Genomic DNA, 22650 nt, shown 5'->3' with positions numbered 1-22650 from the left:
AAGGAGAATTTTAGAGAGACCAGTCAACCTGACAGTCATATTTTTGGACTGAAGCCGGATTTAACACAAAACTAAAACTAGATGCTATTTTTTCAGTTGCTTATAGTAATCTATGCATAGTGTATTAAAACACAGCTAATTTAATTTGACTTACTTCTTCACAATACACACTAGGCTTCACTTCGTATTTTTTTTTTCTTTATTGTCAAGAGCAGCGACAGTAATTTTTGGCCAGGAGGTGGCACTCTAAGAATGAAAAAATGGGGTTAACGATTCCTGCCTTTTTAAATAAATATTTTTATATCATATTGTGATTTGTAATTTTTTTCATGCTAGTATGTATACAAAATAAAAGTTATTTAAGAAGGCAGTATACATTAACCACATTTCATCCTGCCCGCATAACTGTTATTTTTATCATAACTGCTATCATTATATTCGGTGATGTCATAAATAATGGTATTTAAATTGGTAGTAATATAAATTAAAATACAATTTTCTAAATAAAGTTTTTTTTCCTTCTTTTTATTGTAGTTTACATGGCTCATGTGAAGTTTAAGTGTACTTCGTTGGTTTCTTGTTCAGTCTTATTTTGACTGGCTAAGAGTTAGCGGCTTTTATTGTGAAGCATCCAGCTCTCCCAGTCCTGAGAGGAGACAGGCAGCCTGAGGCAGGGACCGGGCCAGCTCAGACATAGCGCAGGCTGCTGCTTGGACAACATCGGAAAAGATAACTATGAGAGGAGATAAGTTCACCAGCTGAGCCGACCTGGCTGACAGCAGTTGTGCCGTTCTCTACACAGACCTCTGAAACTGGTGGTAGCCGAGAGTTCTTGGGATAGTTCGCGGTCCCGGTAAAACAACTTGTTTTTTCGGACACTCTGCGGTGGCAGCAGCGGTCGCTGAAGCGGCGGCGACGGCTGGAGCAGGGCGTAGTGTGCGGGCTTTGGTGGCGTCGATGGTCCTGCTGCTAGCGAAACATGAACAAAAACCACCGAGTACCGAGCAGCCGTTCTCTGAGTGCCGTGGAGGTGAAAAGCAAGGTGATATATGTACTTTTTATTGCCAGTTTTACTTTTCTGTGTGTGATGCTAACTCATTGTGGTGATTAACATTATTACTCCTGCTAATTTAGCCCGCTAAGTGGCTTGGTAGCAGGTTGTGATGTTCCGATTACAGATACGGTATATAAACCTGAGCTACACCCGCAGTTGTTTTGTTTTTACTGTGGGGAGTTCGTTGATAGCTCGACACATTTTAAGGTAACTATTTTGTGGTTGTATTTGCCAAGTTTTATGGCTGGATAAGTTTGAAGGTGGAGGTTAATATCAGCTGACTCCGCAGCGAGCTAGTTTCACCTGTCATATCTCCTTCCGCCGCTCCCTGCACTCTCACCGAAGTTGTAACAATTACGTATTGTATAACTAGGAGATATACGCACTGCCGCCTCATAAAGGGTTTACAACAAACGGAAACAAGTTTAAGGCGTCACAATAAAACAATTTATTAAATGCCCATCATATTATTTATCCGTGTACAGATATCATTCGGATTACGTTCGTCTGGCTCCTTCCGCGGTAGTCTCTCTGTGTCCTGTCTGTAGCCCACATTGAGGAATTCTACCGAAAACTATTATTTACTTAAATCCAATGACACAAACTATGACATCAGTTTTTGGCACAAATGCAAATATTTTTTTAATTATTTTAGAAGCGCTCCTCAATCTGATAGGGCTAAAGTTTATAAATGCACTGATTGCTGGACAGGTGACCGGAATCAGCCAATTGTGGTCTTTTTACAGTTATGTGCAATAGCTAGAAAAAGATACCAGTTGTTACCTTAAAATAAGGAGTCAAACTTACCTATTTAGTAGAGCATGTCAAAGAAGTTGGGGAGGAAAGTTATGTGAACCATTCTGAAGTATTTGACTATTTCTTTTATTTTGTGATCTGTAGCTTATTATTTGTCTGATCTTTAAAACTAATAGAAAAGTTTAAAGTGAATGTGTGAATATTGAATTTACATATGATGGAAGATGTATTTATATATAAATTTGCTGAAGAAGTTATGGGGTGTTCAAGACACAAACATGTACTCTGGGGCAGGAGGGAGTAATTACATTTTCCAAAAGTCTCTTATTAATAACTTGGTTTGTTGTTGCGGGGCAGATCAATGGCTGAAGTCAATCATTAAAGAAATGTATTCGATTTAAAAAAAGTCATAAATGTGTTTTACTTGCCGTTGGTAACATAAGTCAACATGCAATATTGGCCAACTTAAACTTCACGTTATCTCACTGTAAACAATTCAGTTTTCTTGCTGTTGTATTTCCTGGTATGTTTAATCTGGTCTTCAAAAGTAACCCTGCTTTAGTTTTGACTTTATTAAATATGTATTCAACAGTAGGGTGGGATACCCATATTAAGATGATGATATTATTGTTTCAAACAACCCGTGACCTTAACATTTTGGACTTGTGGCAGAATTTGTGACCAACAAACGTTGAACTCTGAACAGTCTTTTGGAATATTATTAATACACACAGAGAGATAATGTAATGATATATTGTGCAGTTCATACCTAGAAACAAGTATATATTTCATAATTCAGCATTCTCTGCAATATTTTATCATATTTTAAAGTTGGATAGAACTTCATGCTTTGAAAAAAAAAAACTTGCCTCAATTGTTTATTCATTTGTTTATATTGCTGCCTCCCACAATCCTATTAATTTTACATGATGAAACCCTTTGAGGGAAAAGGGAAAGACAGTTCCAAGTAGAGACAGATGAAAAGCTTCAGGTTGCTAAAAAATAGATAAGAGGTTTTCTGACATACTGGGATAAGGTTCTTTGTCTGGCCAACAAGTCACAGTTTAACTTGTCCAACCTATAATCAGCACACAGGAGACATATTTAAATGTTAGACATCATTCTGTAATAATACGGTTAACAACCTTTTAAATGTAAATGAACTAAATGTGTCTGAAATTGCTGCAACTTATTGTAAACAGAATTGTTGTAACAGAATGATCTTTCTGGAGCATTTCTACATTTAGATCATATTTATACAAACACTTTCAGATTTTAGCAACAATATGTCGCCCATAGCTACGCCTGTCACAATAACAAATCTTGCTGGAAGAGAAATTCTCAGACGTTATTGTGATAAATGTCTCTATTGTTGTTTTGTGACCATTTTCAAGTAATAAAATGGTAATGAACATAATACTGCAAGAATACGTTCTCAAAGACCAATAGACTTTAAATTCGGATTAACATCTAACACTGGATCTGGAAGACATTTTAAATATCCAAAAGAAATAAACAAAGCAACAGAAACAACAAATAAAAAGAGTCATAGGTTTCTGCAAGCAAAATTGTCTGCCAAAGAAACGACTAGTTTAGATCAAAGCACCAGACTGAAGACTTTTTGTTATCCAGTTTTTGGTAGAAAAGAGGATTGATAAATCCCGCAAATGGAAATTAATGAGCTTGTTTTAATTTGGCATGCAATTAACTGATTTATTGCTTATTGCGACAGGCCTACCGGTATCAGGCAAAGAGAATTTAATATTTTCTTTTTAGATGTTTTTACATGAGCCACAGACATTTGCTCCTCACAGTTAATTGATGCCATAAATTCAGACTGGATGGGTAAAATTTAGATGTAAAAATGAGACTTTCTATTGAAGCAGCCAGAAGTACATCCTAACTGTTTTTCTCCAAGCTTCCCTGAAGAAACCGACCAAAATCATTGTGTGCTCTAAAGTCCGACTGCTTTTACTTTAGTCCTACAACTTAATCTCTACATTGCTGGGCACCGATGTGCAACAAGTGTCCAAGTTGGCAGTGAATTGTAGTATTTTTTTTTGTCCATCCTGGGCAACAGCAACCACAACAACCAGAACTTGTCGTCAACATGACCAGGGAGACTTTCTATCTGCTGATGAGATCCGACATCTGTAGTTTGACCCTGTCAGCTATTATGCTCCGGTTTCATTTATTTTTCAAAATCAGATTCCATAAGAACGCATCCTGTAATTGACTGGAGTTGTAGTTTAATTCCTCAGAATAGTTTAGCAAAACGCCCTTGATTCTCAGCGCACACCTTTTTTCTGAATTTGTTTCCGTTCCGACCTCTCCGATATGATCCATGTTAATATTCATACTGTGATCCTGTGTGTCCTGTCCCAGTTTGGCGCAGAGTTCCGTCGGTTCTCTCTGGATCGCTCGAAGCCAGGCCGCTTCGATGAGTTCTATGGCCTTCTGCAGCATGTTCATCGCATCCCCAACGTGGAGCTGCTGGTGGCCTACGCCGATGTGCACGGCGACCTGCTGCCCATCAACAATGACGACAATTATCTCAAGGCCGTCAAGAGTGCCAACCCTCTGCTGAGGCTTTTCCTGCAGAGGAAAGGTAACATTTATTCTGACTCAGTTTCTGCGTGTTTTTAAATGACCTAGCTTAGAAATACAATGCTGGTTATGGAACCGTAACGCTTTTACTCTGGATAGTCGAAAAGTTGTGGTTTTGTAGTATATTTGAAATCATACATACACACCTCCTGGCAAATTTAGCATAAAAATATTTGTCAACCAAACAAGAAATGTCTTATCTTGAAAGGAAATTAGGCAAAAAATAATGAAACGATGTAAAAGGAGTGTCAGTTTTGAAAAAAATAATGAGATGAAATGTCATGTTGAAAATTAGTTGTACTCTTACCAATAATAATGGGAAAGTTATTGGTATTACAGCAGTTAAACCTTTCCTAGAATTGTTGACCAGAGTGTTGCATGTTTCCACTGGTATTGGAAGACGAGGGAGATTCAGATGAATCTCAGATCAGAGTCATGTCTGGACTATGACTGAGTTGGTCGCAGGATTTTAATGAGCATGTGTCAGGAAATCCTTCTCGTTCATCTGTATTTGTTTATTTTCATTAGAACTCAATTGTACTTCCCTCATAGTCCTCCCATTACAGTGCTTGACAATTTTCAGCTTTCAGAATATATGAGAGGTTTCAGTGGGTTTACTTGTGAGAGTTTTAAAGTTAATGCTTCTCATGTTCAGGCATTGCAACACTTTCCTGTCTGTTTGGATTTTTAACCCTGTGAGTTTCCGAGTGTGACCTGTTGAATGTTGGGAGGATCCCAGGGTCTGGTGGCCGAGGAGGGATGAGGAGGCGGGGTTTAAGCTGTCTCCTTGTGCCATATAACCCTGTAGAAGCTAAGCCACTTTGTCAGGAGGAGATTAGCGAGGCAAGTACGTAGCGCTGCATGGGGCGCTGTTTGAATTACACGCTCCAGACACAAGCCCCACGCTGGGTTCACTGCTGTTCATAAACGCACCGGAACAACATGAAAACACGGCGGTGAAGCTAAGCAGGGAGTGCACATCACTCACGCTCTTAGGCAGGCGCTGAAATAAAAACCAACAACGGTCGCCCATCAGTGCAACCACAACCCCCCACAGGCCCTATTAACCTCACACTCCTGTCCCCCACCTGATTTGTTGCCCTCCCCTTGTCTTCACCCTACCGGTAGGCACCAGTAGGATTAAGATGACAGTGTGCAGATGCAGTACATTAACTTTGTAGATGTTTCATTCATTCAACACTGACTTCTTTTTAAACACCTCAGTGATACTACAAGTAGCTTACTTTGAGTCTTCTTCCCTTAGTCACAATTTCCATTTGAAAGAGTGTTATTGTTACCAGACCCTGTCTGGAGAAGGAGAGTTATCTGATAATAAAAAGATGAGATATTTTAGTTTCTGATTAAGCCTGGCAAGATTTTTATCCCAATTTTTGTCTTGATTTCCCCTTTCAACAATCTTAAGGATGTGCAGATTATCAAGATGACTCGTAAGATAAAGTTAAGAGATGTATGGTATGGCTGTGTGTGCTTTTAACATACCACACACAGCAAGTATATATACGTATATAAGATGCAGTATTATATAAAGTGGGTTTTTTTTAGCTTTACGTCATTGTTATAATGTTATTTAATCATCAAGCATACCTGGAGTGTTGCCTTGATTCTTTCTTTCATGTTTAAGAAATCTTTTAATCTTCATGACAACCATTCAGCTATGACACCTTGATGGACCTAACCCCACTGTTGAGGCGCAGCTCCTCCTCGGAGCTGGAGTTTCTAAGCTTCTGTCTCACAGAGCACCCCTCCTCTGTGAACCCCCCTCCCAGCCCCTCCAGACTAACAAGCAGCAATTAGCAAACAGATGCGTAACTCCTGATGTAACAGTATCTGTTACAGTTGAAGGTAACAGATACTTAATTGTGCTCTAAAAGGGCACTATGTGATTGGAAAATACAGAATACTGCCACTTTAAGAGTGATCTTGTTTGTTCTGAAGGAAGTCAGGGCCGCTCCGATCTAAAAGTGGGGATATTCAGCACTTTGGATAGTCGGCGATATCGCAGTGTGTATGGTGTTCTGAGGATAAACGACAATGCAGTCTGTTGAATGTGACGTGTAGGGGAATTTTAAATAAAGAAAACAAATGACTGCCAAGGTGGACTGTAAAGTTTGGTGTACTTTTGAGCTTTCTTTGTATTATATATTTGTATTTCGCAATATTTTCTGTCTGACATCTGAGTGTTGGTGAGTGGAATCAGTTTGTATAGTGACTCGACACCACACACCTTATGACCAAACCTCTTATAGCCAATATGTTGTCATGTGTGATCTCTTAGGTTTTGACAATTGGTCGACAATTTAAAAATCTTGCTGTGTGAAGCAGACATTAGCTGATCAAGCTGAACATTGGTCACCAGACAATTTGTCTGTGTCTTTATGTAAAAGGTACAGTTGAGTCCTAGTGACGAGATTTTTACCAAACAAGAGGAATCCACTCCTAACCTACTGTTAGTACCTTTGAGATTCACTTGTCATATTTCTCTAAATTTCATAAACTTATAGACAGATATGATGTTATTTGTGGATAAAGTGAACCTTCAAAGCATTGGTGAAGAGCGCCTCTCCCTTCGTGGAGCAGTGAACTCTTATTAGAGGGCTTAGAAATGTGTTTAGCTCTGAAATATAAACAGCTCGGTCTCCAGTTACAACGCTTGTTTATCATTCTCAAACTGGCAAATTTACAATCTGTGTGTGTTTAGTCTCAGTGCAGATCCGTTTGCACCTAATGTGGATTGTTCCCAATGTGGCTTTTAGTTTTATTCTGGCTTTTATTTTATTCAGGCTTCTTACATGAGCTCAGTGATCAATGGCTTTTGTTCATTTCTACAGACATTTTGATAGACACACTGATGTCTATGTGGCCGTATGCTTTTTGTATAAAGAGTTTTGTTGTTGTCCTGTGTATCAGTTAACGCAGGCTAACTTTTAAACTCACCTAAAGTGCAAAGAGTGTGTTGATGAAGCCTGAGCTGGCTGTGATGCATTGTTGGTGTTACAGCGGCTCTCAGGTTTTTTCCATTTAGTCTTCCAACATGTGTAATGTCAATTTCTAGTTGACCACTTCATTTTTCTAGTTAGAAAAACACTTAAATGAATTATGGATATAAATAGTCATGAAAATGTGACCATTTAAAGTATATCAGTACCAAAAACTCTACGAAGCTACCACGTCGATGTGTTCAAAAACTTACATGCAATTATAAACACCATTTTATCACTTTTGACTGTCACTATTTGTGGAAATGGCAGTCCCCGTGCGTTTGATTCCATCTTTTTTCATTCCACCAAGCTTTTCTGATCTGCCCATTGGTGTATCAGTGTTGTTGTGCAAAATAGACATTAACTCAAAGACAGGACTTGGAGTTAATGTCCTGTCTAACTGGCAACAGTGACGCGAGTGCTGTACCAACACTGACTAAAAAGCCACTCGGCTTGGAAGAAACCATTACTTCAAAAGCAATATAAAAAGCCAAATTACTGTTTAGAACTACTCAGAGACAAATATGTTGGCTTCTGGAGAGATGTCCTGTTTTCTGATATAGTTAAAACCTGGCTGTTTGGTCACATGAATTTCAACCTGGCCATCAGCAAGCAAAAGGAGAAGTTGTGAATGATGACGGTGAAATCATAACCATTGCTCATTAAAGCAGAGGGCAGGAATGCTTGGATTCACAGTCCCTCATGAGAATGCCTTAGGAGTTAATAACCAGTACATGCAAGAGTCAGAGTGGGGGGAATGTACATTGTGGTTTCAGTGCACAAACAAAGCAACGCATCAAGTCCGTTGAGAGGCAACGATGTAGAAGCAGAGTGACACAAATGGAGTGAAAAATTCACATTTACAGAGCAAAATAGAATAGACTGAAGGTGAAAACAGACAAAACAAGCACAACAAGGTCCGTCGTGGTGCGATCGAGTGAACTCTTTAAAGCTGGATGGACGTGAAAGTGGCAGGTGTAAAAACCGTTCTCCTTCCCCAGTTGCACACTCTGACAAGGCAAGAGAAACCAGCCACTCCCCCTCCAGAGCTCAAGTTTTCAGACTGACATTCATTACTCCCAAGGATGCTGAGTGAGGGAACGAAGGATTCAGAGCACTTGAGGAGGAATGTGTGGACGAGGCGGTGCATATCTTAAAGCTAATGAGAACGACTGAGGGATGGACGGGAGGCAGAGTAAACAGTATTAAAGCAGGAGTAATGTAGAAAGCTTTGTTTTGGTAAGTTGTGTAATTAGTGATGCAGCGAGACGAGAGCGAGGGAGCTGTAAGTGTGATAGGAATGCACCAGGAGGTGAGAGGAGGGGAGCAGGACGGTGGGAATAGTTTTAGTGAAGGAGGAATGCAGAGAGAGGCCCAAGATAGGGTGGGTGGGAGAGAGAGAGAAAGAGGGGAAGAAATGAAGAGTGGGAGGGAGATGGGGAAGCAGAGGGAGGTGGAGGCGTTATGGGTGGTATGTGGCTAGCGTCTGATCATGTCCGCTGGGTAGATTAGACAGGACAGCAGGCCAGACTGGACACTGAGCTTCAGAGCACGGCTCAGTCAACAAGGGCTATAAACGGACAAAGAGAGACTGGTGGAGAGAGATTTAAAAGGAGGACAAAAAGCTGAGAACTTGCTCCTTCTCCTCTGATACCTGACTTACTGAAACTTTATTCAAACTGCAAGAAAACGGAGGCAGGGAGGAAAGAGAGCAGATGGGATACAGGGGTATTAGGAGGCTGCCTGAGTTCTTTTAGCTCTGAAAAGATGAATGAGTCAGAGCAGGAAGGAAAAAGGGGTTGCTGTAAGAAAATCCAATTTGAGCTGCATTAAGAGGTAAAGCTGAGGTTTAGGGCGTGGTTGTAGAAAGGAAAGTCTTGATCACAAACGATTCATAAGGGATAATCTGGAGAGCAAGACGAATGACGGAGTGATGAAGGGAGGACAGAGGTAGTGAGTGAGCTGGACGTTGTACAGAGCCAGAAGACATGAAGGAATGCCCACAATGTCAGGTGGATGTGTGGCGAGAGACTGCTGAGCCATGTCTGCTTAGATTCATGTTAGAAACGACAACTGATGAACTGTCGCTGGAGAGCTCCTTTCCATTTCACAAGCTGAAACTTGGTCTGTGTTGTGTACGCTTTATTCAAATAAAGCAGTCAAAGAGGGAATTGTTTAGCTTTCATTACATTTGTTGGATTCAGATTGGAACAGATGGAAATAATGGAGTTCTTTGCCCATCAGATGTGAAGATGATGTTTTGTTTTTGCTTTTTTAGACAGTCGAGTTGACAGATTTACTTCTTGCTGAGCTTTAATTAAAACCCACGTCTTCTGCCCTGTGGACTTGGTGTCGTGCTTATTGTGATATGCAGCATAATAACTGATATGCTTATCTATGAATTTCTTTCTGCACGCTGTTCCAGCATGTTTCTTCTGATTGGCTGTTCTCCATAGTCAGCAGGCTCAGGCAAGCTGCTTCCAAAACACTGTTGCCTTTCTGCTGTTGGGACACTTTCTGCTTAAGGTTCACAGCATCCAGTTAAACTCCTCCCACTAAGTCATAGTAAACTAGTTCTAGTAGTTATGCAGACTAGTTACCAGTTTTTGACTAATTTCTGTTAATTTTTGGCAGAAAGCATTTTGCTTCCACTAATTCCCCAGACGAGGGTTAAATAATTACATTATTTGTAAATTAAGAGTTTAATGTGTTTTAGAGATTGAATTCATCTAATTTCTTTTCAAACCTTTTATGTAGTCTTATCATAATAGAAGGTGGCTGTTAACATGTCACATTATTTTTCTCTGCTCAAAATAGAAATCCCTTGTTCAGTGGCGACATGGAAAACAAAGAGAAACGTGAGAAAGTGGTCACACTAAGCTGAAGAAGTCCTGAAGGGTTGTCTTGAGGTTATAGACTGGGTTTATCTGTACCAGATACAGAGAGAGGACATTAATGTTGCAATAACATTTGATTTTTCTCTGCAATTAGTAAAGTGTTTCTGAATTGAGTCCATTTATAACACTGCAGTAGGTTCCAAAGAGGGGGGTAATTAGAGAAAAAATGGCTAAATCAAGAGAAGATGGAGAAGAAAGCCAAAATAGGAATCTGTTGGATCAGCTGAAAGCAGAAATGTTTCTGCTGAGGGGTGGACCAGAGTGGCCAAGGGACAGGTTGATGGGAAAGGAAGACAGGAGCCAATGCAGGAAGCAAAAATGTCTCTGTCAGCACTAAACAAATTGATGGAACTGCTTCACACCGCAGTGACAAGATGGGAACAGAGCCGGCCTAAAAGGTTTAAAACGTGCTGCTCCTTCAAGTGCAAACTGGTGAAAAAATGCATTTCTTTTAAGCCCTTTTAAGTAATTCTGTATTTGCTGCTACAGTGCAGTCCTTTTCTATCAAGTTCGTGTTTTTATTCAGGTTTTTCCCAACTAGATTAAAAGATAATAAGACAAGACTGATGATTGTAATTGAGAAGTTATGTCTGACATCGTATCAGGAGGCCTGGAAGCAGGATGATCAGTCTTAATGATGAGGAGTCTTAAATAATACATTTGGTCTAATTCCTCGGTGCCAGCCTAGTTACTCATGGCGACTTTCTGGCCTCACATCGCCTGCAGTCGGGTGAACCTTTTCACATCGGTCCATTGCGCTCTGCTTCAGTTTGTAAAACTGCTGGCCTTATTCCGCCGCCTCCTCTCAGGACTCTCTTTGACCTCCCTGTTCAACTTCTTCTTCCTCCTATCAGCAGCGTTAAGGCTCTTTTATCTGGGAGGTATGCTTACCACACCAGGAATAGTAACAGTTCTGGAATTCACCCCTTTGAAAGCATTTTTATCTATTCACCATCCCAGAAGTGTTCCAGCTCTCCTGTCTCTTCGTATTATTTGTTTCTGTCTCTGTTCTGTATTGTGTTGTTTTCCACCTTTGCTTCTGCTGTGTGAAAATACGCACACGCACACTCTCACATTCTCCTCCTCCTCCTCCTCCTTCTCCTCCTCGTATCAGCCCGTGTTAGGAACATCATGCCACCGGCTGAGTAGTGAACATCCAAGCTTGTCATCAACAAACCTGACTGTTTCCAGAACCCCACAGTCTGCTTGTTTTTAGTTCATCATGCCCTTCTGATGTCTTATATTTGGCTATTTCAAACTAATTACATAAACAGTGAACACAGTGCGTTTATGTTAATATACTAAATAGCTTTTCCTCAACCTTTTATTTTTCTATGTGACCTTTGCATCTTATTTTTTTTGCTAATTTAGCCTGGATTTTAACTGGTCCATTCTAACACATAAATATTCTTTGGTACTAATCTTTCTATTGAAGCTCTGGCTGTTTCAGGTTATTTTCCTGCTGGACGGTGAGCCTCTGCCCAGACAAAAGAACAACATCCGTGTGTCTTAATGCCGCCGCCACCATGATGTTGTCCTCAGGGTTTGCAGTAGAAGTATAAATAGATCCTCATTTAGCTTTCTTTCTGCTGCAGCTTTCTTCTAAGGCTGGACAATAAGTTTATAACAATATATATCGTGATACATATGTTTGGTAGAATTTTCACTTCTCAATATATAGAATACTCACTAAACTCTGATCCAGTATCTCAGTACGGCATTCTGAAGGATGTATCCAGAGGAAAGAATTTAGCTGTCCAACCTTGAGCTAATCAAGGCTGGTTGCACCAGCTAAGTCACTCACTGTAACGAAAGAGTGCAGAAATGACAGAGTAACTTGAGCAGCAGCAGTTTTGGGTTTTGCCTAAAACTACAAAACCTCATAACCGTGTAAAAATACAAACGCAGCGTGGAGTAAAAACTGGACTAAAAATAGGAAAGTTTATGCCACTACCAGTTTGGTTGTGTTTTAGGTATTTCAAACAAAAAAAACCTAATCAATAATTATCAATATCAACTGATATGAAACGCTTGCGTCATAAGTTTTCCAGCCATATCGTCCAGTCCTACTATCTTCCGTGAGGGCTGGATTTGTGAAGTACATGAACAATTATTATCTGTTATCTTTCAGATGATTTTTCCCTTCAGTGTTATCGTGGCTGCTTCTTTGGTTATTGCTCTTTCTTTCAAGGCGGGTCACTTTAGGTGGACATTTTGGTTCTCGTGACGTTTTTTGTTTGCTAATGTTCATAGATGAACTGTTTACCAATTGTGACTATAAATTGACTGGTCCAAAAAAAAAATTATCACAACATTTTGCACATGCACAGTTAAAAATATTCATCCTGCTACTCCCAACTTAGTGACTTTGTTGCTGTAGTTACAAACTTTATAGACCCAAAAAATTGGTAAAGGCCAAAATTGGAATTAGTTGGTCAGGCTCTTTAAAGATCTGCATAAAAAGGTTGAAGGGGAATTAATGTGTTTGCAAGGCTTTGCATGTTTGTCAGGCTTCAAGCTGTTACTCTGTTGGGCTTCTCATCACTCCTGTTTTTTGTTAATGTTACTCAGCAGATTGTTGTAGCTTCTCTGTTCAAGCTGATGTATTTTTAGCTAAAATATTAACAAAACAGCTACAGTTGTCGCAGCTGTGATAGCGGTTCTCTGCGTGTGTGTTCCCGGTCATGGTGAAACCTGAGAGCAGTGTCAAGTTTCCGGAATTACAGGTACTGAGAAATAATGGCTCATTAGAGTTATTGCTAGAGATAATTCTGCTGCAGAGAAAGCATCTCATCACTCTGGATCATTGTAGTTTTGATACTGAATACCAGCTGCAAAGTAGATTTCAAGGAGTGGCTGTAATGAGAGTACCGAGAGAAAGTGGATGCATGAATGCATCGCTGGAGCAGGAAGTATATTGAATTTGTTTTATTTTGCACATGATAGAAGTATAAAATCACACATATAAACAAGGAATGCAAAAGACACAGATTTTAGATCTACAATAATCTTAACATGCTCGAAAAGGAGTTGGAAGAAGCACGAAACTTATAAACCCCATAAACTGTTAATGCTCTCATTATATGTTCATGTTTTATTGTTTATACTTTTTAAGTTACAACGCAGTTACTGTTGTGGAATCCAAATATCAAGACATTCAGATTTGATCTATTAAGAGGTGGTTTTTTTAATTTTATTTTTTATGTTAAGCCCATGATATATGTTCATCCAGAGTGTAGATAGGACCTATTACTGGGTAACATTGCAATTATTTGAATATGAAGGTGCATCCACTTGTGTTCAAGATAATGGCAATCCAGCACCACTAACCACATTAATCAGAGTTTGATAGAAATGATATTTTTACATGGAAAATTTTCCTGTGGCATTCTGTGTAACTGAATCATTAATAGAAAGAGGTAATAGCAGTGTGGCGTTGGCTCAGTGGCTCTTTTACAGGAATAACAGGGAATGTTTGACATGTTGCTTATAGTGCATTTATCTGTGTTTAATGTGGGTAAGATTGGTCTTTCTGGGTGTTTTTCATAGATGCGTACTTTGGTTAAAAAGTAGTTTGAAAATGATCTGAAATGAGAACGTGTAGTACTGAAATGATTAATCATGATGAATCGATTGTTGAAATAATCAACTCATTTAGTAGTTGATTAACTGTTAACAGGAGCATACAGAATAACAAAAGACTCTGTGTCATCATTAAACCAAAACTGTACAAAATATATACACATTTTGCATTTGAGAAAAAAAAAAGTAAACCTTTGTCTGTAAATATGTTCTACCCTAAAATCTTCAAGTGGTATAGTTTTAGCATCACCAGTTTCAAATTATGCAGAATTACTTGGTGAATCCAAAAAATAATCACTAGATTATTAATGTTAAGTCCAGCAGAAAGGGCTGAGCTTGTCACATGTTGGTGTTAAAAGGATTTTGTTTTAGCTGCAGATGTAGTCTTTGCTACAGATGATTGAACGTTCACTATAGGAATAAAAAAGGGAATAAAAAGAATAGTTATTTACTTGGACTAAAACAAATTTCAAGCCCAAAGTAAGCTGAGTAAAGTGGCTCAGTTATAGGGCTGTTTCTCATAGTACGCTGTAAATGCTGCATGTGACCTCAAACATGTTTCAGAGGCAAAATCAAGAAAGGCAAAGAGACCAGGAATGCTGTCTAAAGGAGCTGGGCTGGAATCACTAATTCACTTGTTGGTCAACTGCTTAGGACACAGATGTGAAGCAGAAGCACATCTGTTCTTCTGTGGTTGAGTGGGAAGTTAAGCCTTCATACATTATTCAGTTTACACTGCAAATGTTTGAGTTTGTAAAGTGAACTGCAAACAGTGTAAATAAAATCTCTCTTTTTCCGCTTCGGAATAGAGTACACACTGTTCCCAATGCACTTGTGGAAATACAATGATTTTGATCTCTACTCGTTTACTCACTACCATTATTTTGGACACAACTATACATCCAGGTGACAAACGGGAAACATAAAAAAAAACTGAGCGCCACCTCATGCGTCCTCCCTGGGGGTCATTTTCTCCTCCATTCATGGGGTTCCTTCCCTCCTCACTAACCCCATTCACAGTGTGGGAAGTCAAAACAACCACTGCATTGCTGGAATACCTAACCTGTGCGGAGTGCTGGACCATAATTCAGCAACTACCACAGGTCTCTGTTGGTATTACTGGCTTGATCCCACAGAGTGACAAAGGAAACCCACTGAGCTGTTTTCAGAAATAACTCTGGGTTAATCAGGATTTCAGTTTGGCCTTTTAGCCGAGTCTAATGACTCACAGTGGGGAGTGAAACACAATACAATATGGCTTGGAGGCAAAAATTCCTGACTTGGAAATCATTTTCAGACATACAGTAAAAGTCACTGGATGCTTATGAGCTTGTTTTATGAAGAAAATGTATATTCAATCCGGATTTGATACAGTTTTATAAACCAGTTTCTCTACTTTTTGTATAGTTTGTATATTCAAACACTAACTTGAATTCTCATTTATTCCCATACTCAATAGCTCAACGTGGAAGTAAAATGAAGTACCGCTTGGTTGACAAAGTGTAAAAATGGCAAATTTCAGTAGTTACAAATGTCTACTTATGGTAAGAAAACTATTACTTTTTTTTTTTTCCCTCACCAGGGGGTCTTTTTGTGGGCTCTAGTGTCCCTTATATGACAGTAGGCTGACAGGAAAGGGGGAAGTAGAGGGGGGAAGACATGCGGCAAATGTCGTTGGATCCGGGAATCGAACCCGCGACGGCCGCGCCGAGGACCCAAGGCCTCCAAGCGTGGGCTGCGCTATCCCCCACGCCACCACAGCACGCCCCAGAAAACTATTACTTTTAATGACTTCTCAGAACATGACTTCAAAACGTCTCCTTCATATTGAATTAAGTATGAAGACACTACCTATAAAGTGTCCTATTCCACTTCAGTAAAACCCAAAATTCTAATATTTTGCAATCATGTATCACCTTAAGTAAGGAAAATCTGTAACAGTTAAAACCTGAATCGGCAAATCGGTCTTTTTAAATATTGCTGATCAGACAGTAAACTGCTATAAGTGCACTGCTAAAAGCTGTCGTACGCGGGGTCTTTCAAGGGTTGTAGAATATTTCAAAATGCTTTTGTAACCAACAGAAAAACATGAAGGTGCTGATGCTGGTGTCTAAGTAGATCTACTTTCTAAAATACTGGTTGACAATAGAGAACCTTTTATTTCTTCCCTCTTATAGTTCCTCTATGACTGTGCACGTTAATTATTGGCCAAATATACCACATACCTGTACAGTCACTGTGCAGCACACCACACTCAACCTTTGTAGTGTTTACCAAGCACTGAGTGACTGAAGGCAAACTAATTTATGGTGTGAAGCCTTAGACCTTCCTGTGAATAAGAAAACTGATTGTCAGATTGGTTTTAGGCTTTAATAACTAGCATAAAGATTCATATATATTTAGTTCATATCCTTTAGTAACCTTCCTCTAGACTTCATCAGGTAATGCTGATGAAGTCTAGCTGGCTTTATAGCTCTAGCCAGCTGTAAAGTAAATAATTATTGTTTTTCATGGTGTCGAGTTAGTGGGGATGAAGTGTTTAAGAGCTGAGCTGTGCAGTGAGAGTGTTGGAGATACTCAAATTCATGTCATCTGGTCCTGTTTAGTGGGTGTGAGCATCACTGACGGTCAGGTCTTTCATATGCCGGTCACAGATGGGTGGTTCACATGAAAAGACGACTGGTAAAAGTGAAACGAGATGTAGAGCTCAGGCCCTCTCACACGCATGACCGCTCTGACCGAAAAGGCCTTGTGGCAGCGATGGAGGAAAGATATGTTTGTGTGTTTGTGTGTTCAAACAGCCAGCAGTCGATCATTTAAACACTACAATCCTGCAGGATTTGCAGATGACACATTCGTACGTTTCGGCCTTTTAAGGTATCAGAGGCGTGAATACGTTAAACTAGTGCCTTGTGGGAACTGAAAGGCGAACCGGTAGCGCTTTCTCGGGACAATCGATCCTTTGTTTTGGTTTCGGGATGGAACGGGGAGTGGTGCTCAGCTGTCAGAACCTGAGAGCTGGAATTTTCATCAGCTAGCAGAGCGGATACCTTTTGAGGTTGCTTTCACACACTCGGAAAGGGGGCAGATATTCAAAAAAGTGTCACTAACGCTCTATTTATAGAGCTCCTTCATCTAAATCGGATCGTGCTGAGTCCCATAAATGGAGAGAGTGAAAACTTTGAAGTCTTTTCAAAAGAAAATGGTAAAAATAACATCTAAAACCCAGCAGGATATTAATGACACAGCCGATCACACAGATGTTAATGTTTAGCTGCTTGTTACATGCTAGTTAACTATTAGATTCAAGGTTCAGTTTCTTCCTCTGTAAGCCATGCTCTGCTGTAGTTTGTTGATGTGTACACTGTGCCCTGAAAAGCAGTTCCCTTTTATGATGCTTTGACAGTGTTTTTGGTTCAGGATGTACACGTTTGTTCTGTCCAAACCAGTCAGAGGGGTTCATTGTTGGCCTAAAAATATGAAATACCCAGAAACGCGGAGCGTTACCCTGTCCGGGCTGCTACAGCTCACTCATTAATGTCTTAATTCTGCAGAAAATCTTCAGTAAATTGTTGGAACATGAAGAAATAGGGGATGATTCCTGGAAACCACAGAAGGATTAGACTCATGCAAGCATTAAACCACAACTCAACTGTTTTTCTTTGTTCCTCTTTTTCTGAACGTCACGAACAGTAAATAAACTGGACATTTTTGCTTGTTTATTTTAATTAACAATAAAGGGTTGTAGTGGTGTCACTTAGTGATTTCAGGTGCATCTGTTCTTCTAGAGTCCATGACGTACCAGTTAAACTCTGAGTGAAATAGAGTTAAACTGGTATTGATCTGCAATATCTGCTGCAGATCAATATCTGCAGCAGATATTGATCTTTGATTTAGATTCTTTTCAAATACATGGGTAGTTAACAGATAAATGTGGTTTTAGGATCAATGTGAGTTGTTCATGATAAGATTGTAGTAAATTCACTTGTTTTTGCATTATTATCTGCAAACAGAACAATATTGTCAAAAAAGAATTCAGAGTTTTTGAGCTCCAGTTTCTGCAAAGTTTTTATGTGCTGATGCTAATTAGATGAGATTCTGAATTTTCTTTAATAACTAATTTTAGTATAACGTTTATCAGTGTTGTTTTTGTTTTTTACTGCTAAATGTGTCACAATGTCACAACAGTATAATACGACAGATTATCTGTGAAAAATTCAAGCTCCTCTGCCTTCTCCCTGTAGTCCTACTGTCGTATACTGATCCATCAGAGACAACCAATCAGAGCCAAGAGGCGGGTCTTAGTTAATCATACTCATGCCATTGTAAAGCAGTTGACTAACATTTCAATCAAAAGACAAAATGATTACACAGAGTTGATATTTTCAGCTTTCTCTTGCAATGAGTTAACACCAGCCTCTGTCTTGAATGAAATCAAAAATATGCAGAAAATGTTTGGCAGTAATTCATCCATCCAACTGGAATTCTTACTGCAACAGTCTTTCCAACTTTCTATGATTGCTACCTGTGTATAAACGAAAATTATCTCTGCAAGATTTGAAATAAACTAAAACGGTTTCCTTTTGAATTGCTTCCTACCTGTCTGCATCCTCTGACTTCATTTTTAAACACCTCACTGATACTTATAAAATCTCTTGAGTCTTCTTCCATCATCTTAAATACAAATCCAAGAATACGTTATTAATCTCAAAGGAATATTTAATGCTGTCGAAAGTCATTAATTCAAAACTCTTCAGAGTTATTGGTATTATTTCAGCTTTTGCCATGTTAATCAGGTGCTCCCAATCTGTTGCTATGGTTATTTATCATAACGAAAGAGCAAAGTGTGAAAAGTATTGGCAAAAATCAGTTCTGCTACACCACATCCAAAATGAGAAATAATTATCGTAAAAATAAATAAATAAAAAAAGCAATCCCCCCCACACTCCCAAGAAAAGCATAACTGAAAATTTGAAAAAAACCGAAAAAAAAAACCTAAGAGACTTTGTTTTTTATGCAAATTGGTATGTGCAATCATTGAATAGAATAGAAATGGATTTTTGAGTTCCTGGCTACCTGACCAGTGCACACTTTCTGGTCAGCCTTAAGATTTTTCTGTGCATTTCTACTACGTAGTATCTAAAATGAGATTGAAGATTTTCTCCAGTATCAGTATTGAGTTTTCACATCACAACAACCCTAATGATTCATGATATTTTCACCGTTTGCTGAATGATTTTTCATCAGCTAGAATAGAAATGTCATGTGAACTATCTGCCAAGTCTACCATATGCTTGGTAAATGAATAATGCAGAATATCAGCTCACCACACGCACCTGTAGGGTTCGATGCAGCATAAGGAGGGGACATTTTTGGCTTCAGCAAGAAGGAAAAACCTGATTTTCAAAAGTCGACTTGCCAAGCGACTTGTTGGCTGTGGTGGACTTTTTCATCAGTGCGACCCAAAGGGAGCAGTCAGAATCCCTCTTCCAGCAATGCCTCAGGCTGAGAGAAAAAAAAAAAATTGGTCTCAAATTATATGATGAAACAGAATGTCAGCCGTAGAAACTGTTTCATGTGTGGGAGCCTTAAAGGGCTCTTTTGATTATGTAAAATCAAAACTTTTTTAGTTTGTGTTGCTTTGAGTCTTTCATGCATGACCAGCCGGCAGCAATTAACAAACACCTGGTGGTGCTGCACATCTGCTCATTACAGGAGCTACTTTCAGAACAATTTTGGTAAAAACATTGTTAAAGGGTTAATAGAGGAGAGCTGTTGGGATGACTTCTTGAAGGCATAGTTTCAGAAAGAGCAATAGCGTCTTAAGGAGACTTAGGGCCACTTACAAGTCGTTAAATTAAATTAGAGTAAAATTTAGTGATCTATTGAGATATATATATACACATGGTATTTTTATAACAACTGAAGTTAATATAGGTACTGCATTAATGATTGTGCTACATAACAACACTTGATTACTGGAAATGCATACATAAGAAGAAGCTGCTTCTGTTTAAATCACTTTTCACTTTTTATTTGCCCTGTATCTTCCTCTTCTCTACTTCGCCTATTTTTTTTTTACTTCCTCTCTCTTGTGTTTTGCAGAGGAAGCTGATTACACAACATTTGGTACAGACTCACTGACCAGGAAGAAGAATACGGTGCTCTCTGCGGTTCTTCTGCGGCCGGACCCCAACAAGAAAAAGCCTCCAGTGATCATAAGCCTCCCGAAAGACTTCCGCCCTGTGTCGTCCATCATCGACGTGGACATCCTCCCGGAGACGCACAGGCGCGTCCGTCTGTACAAGCACGGTCAGGAGAAGCCCTTGGGTTTCTATATCCGCGACGGCTCAAGCGTGCGAGTGACTCCACAGGGCCTGGAGAAGGTCCCCGGGATCTTCATCTCCCGCCTGGTGCCCGGCGGCCTGGCTGAAAGCACAGGCCTGCTGGCCGTCAACGACGAGGTTCTGGAGGTGAATGGTATCGAGGTGGTGGGCAAGTCTCTGGACCAAGTGACGGACATGATGATTGCCAACAGCCACAACCTCATCATCACCGTGAAGCCTGCCAATCAGCGGAACAATGTTGTTCGCGGCGTTGGAGGAGGCGGCGGAGCTGCCTCTGGTAGTTCGTCGGACAGTGGTGCCAGTTATCATGGCTATGTACCCCACGGCGCAGCTGCCACCGCCGGGCCGACACACATCATCCAGAACTTCCCTGTTGGGGAGCTGGAGAGCGACGAAGACGACGAGGACCTCGTGATCGAAGTCGGGGGCGAGGCGGAGACCATTCGGCGCACTCCGTCGAACTACAGCATGCCGTCTCTGCCTCGCTATGAACCGCACCTCAATCTTCGCACCACTACTGCCGCCAATTCCGGCTCTGCCTTCTCCATAAATGCCAACGGGAACCTGCGTGGCAGCGGCGGATCTCTGACCAACACCAATGCCAGTTCCACCACGCCGTCCCCCGACAGAGCGAAGGAGAGGCGGAGCCTGGAGGAGGAGGGCACAGTCATCACGCTGTAGACTGGGTTTCAATACACTGATCACTGGGAGGTGCAGCAGCGTCTCAAACGCGTTCAGTGGCCTCATCTGAGGAGCACAGTTAGATGTGCATGTGTTGAACGTCAAACACCACACCGTATGCTGCTCCTTACATGCCAATCATCATGCTGGAGTGCCTAGCGGTGATGAGATGGAACACAGAGCCACAGCTGCTCTCCAGTTCATCTCGAAAACAGTGAGGTTCATGGGTTTTAGCTTTTTAACCGGTAAACTCAACACCTTCATTTGGTCTTCAAATATTTTCAGTGAACAAGTTGGCTCCATGGCATTACAAACACTCTTTGCTAAGGATTCACCAATCCCGATTTTGGTCGGTACCATTTTTTAGATAAGATTGATGAGTAAGATTAGTTTCTTTTGTAAATATCTGCTGATTGCTGATCTCCCAAAATGAAGGAAATCAGGGCCAATTTATCAGTGCACCCCTACTCTCTCTGGCTCAGTTATTAGATGACAGTCGCTTCCAATCACCTGCTTTTCATCTATTTATATTTACTCCATTCAAATGGTAAACACTACTTTCCAGCAACCTAGCAAGTTGTGGTTTTAAAGGTTTTTAACCATTGTTATTATCCTTCTTCCTTTTTGTTCCTCATTATAAGGGTGACCAACTGCAAAAAGAAGGTTATCGTTATCATTATGGCCTTAGTGAAAATATTTTGCTCTTAAACATGGAGATTATTTTTTCCTTAGAAGACCAATTTTGAGTGGTGATTAACTCCAGAATAAGATATCTGTGAATGAATCCTACAATCTGTCCTTCATATTGCACTCCTGCTTCTCATGATTGTTTCCTCTGCCATTTGGTCGACTTGTAAAATAATGTGAATGTGATTTTCATGGTTCTTCATGGGTCAATATATTTAAGAATATTCAGCCATTTTCTAAATCATGCCATGACTTCATAAAGATGTGGATACACTTTTTAGCGCCATTGGTGAAGATGTTTGAACTGCTTTAAGTTAAACGGATCGAAAAAAAAAGAAACTAAAATTTGAGTCTCCCCCCGACCCCCCCCCAAAAAAAAAAAAAAAATAAAAATCCCAATAAGTAAAATTCTAATCTGGAGAGCATGTAAGCATGAACTCTTCACAACTCCAGGTCTCAAAGTGTAAGCCACAATGTGTGTGATAATGATTCAAAACATGCCCAAATGCTTCCAGAAATGGATTTTAGATTAGTTTTTTAAACACAATTTTACAAACAGGATTTTCTCTAAGTCGCCTGCCATTTGCCAGCATTCCTATCAAATCCCCCATTTCCATTCAGTTGTAATATATCGACATGCGTGCTGACGGTCCAGCAATAGCGTCGCTGTAACCATGTTGGTGAACACAACCTCTGAGATGAGTTAGATGACGTGTCCGTGTCCCTGCTGAGGTTGAGTCACTGCTGAACACACAGCTGCAGGTACAGCTGACACAAACTCTCTCTCTTTGTTAAAGGTGAGGCCGTGCCGTCATATGAACCACATGATAATAATCTAAGAACCACCAAAGGAGCCATTTCTGCCCTGCCTTTGTGTTCTCCATTTTCTTTAATTCTCTTCAATTTAACCTCCAGTATCTTTTTTCTCTCTTTTCTTATATTTTAAAAAGTCTAAATCATCTCGGAAGAGAATAATTCAAATGAAAGTGTTACAGTGATGTAAAAGCTGATCCACAGAGGATCTACTGTGGATTTATGCC

The 22650-nt window shown here is 40.0% G+C and overlaps 1 protein-coding gene across 1 annotated transcript; it reads left to right on the top strand.

The window, feature by feature from the left end:
* Window positions 1-638: 638 nt before the first annotated feature.
* On the top strand, window positions 639-22003 carry pard6b (par-6 partitioning defective 6 homolog beta (C. elegans)). The gene is made up of 3 exons (XM_044128609.1): window positions 639-1042; window positions 4196-4418; window positions 20001-22003. Exons 1-3 carry the CDS (start codon window positions 980-982, stop codon window positions 20921-20923), a joined length of 1209 nt encoding a protein of 402 aa, XP_043984544.1. The 5' UTR covers window positions 639-979; the 3' UTR covers window positions 20924-22003.
* Window positions 22004-22650: the final 647 nt, after the last annotated feature.

The sequence above is a fragment of the Gambusia affinis genome, linkage group LG01 (genome assembly GCF_019740435.1).
Source record: "Gambusia affinis linkage group LG01, SWU_Gaff_1.0, whole genome shotgun sequence".
NCBI classification, from domain to species: Eukaryota; Metazoa; Chordata; class Actinopteri; order Cyprinodontiformes; family Poeciliidae; genus Gambusia; species Gambusia affinis.
This window is presented reverse-complemented; position numbering and strand designations above follow the sequence as displayed.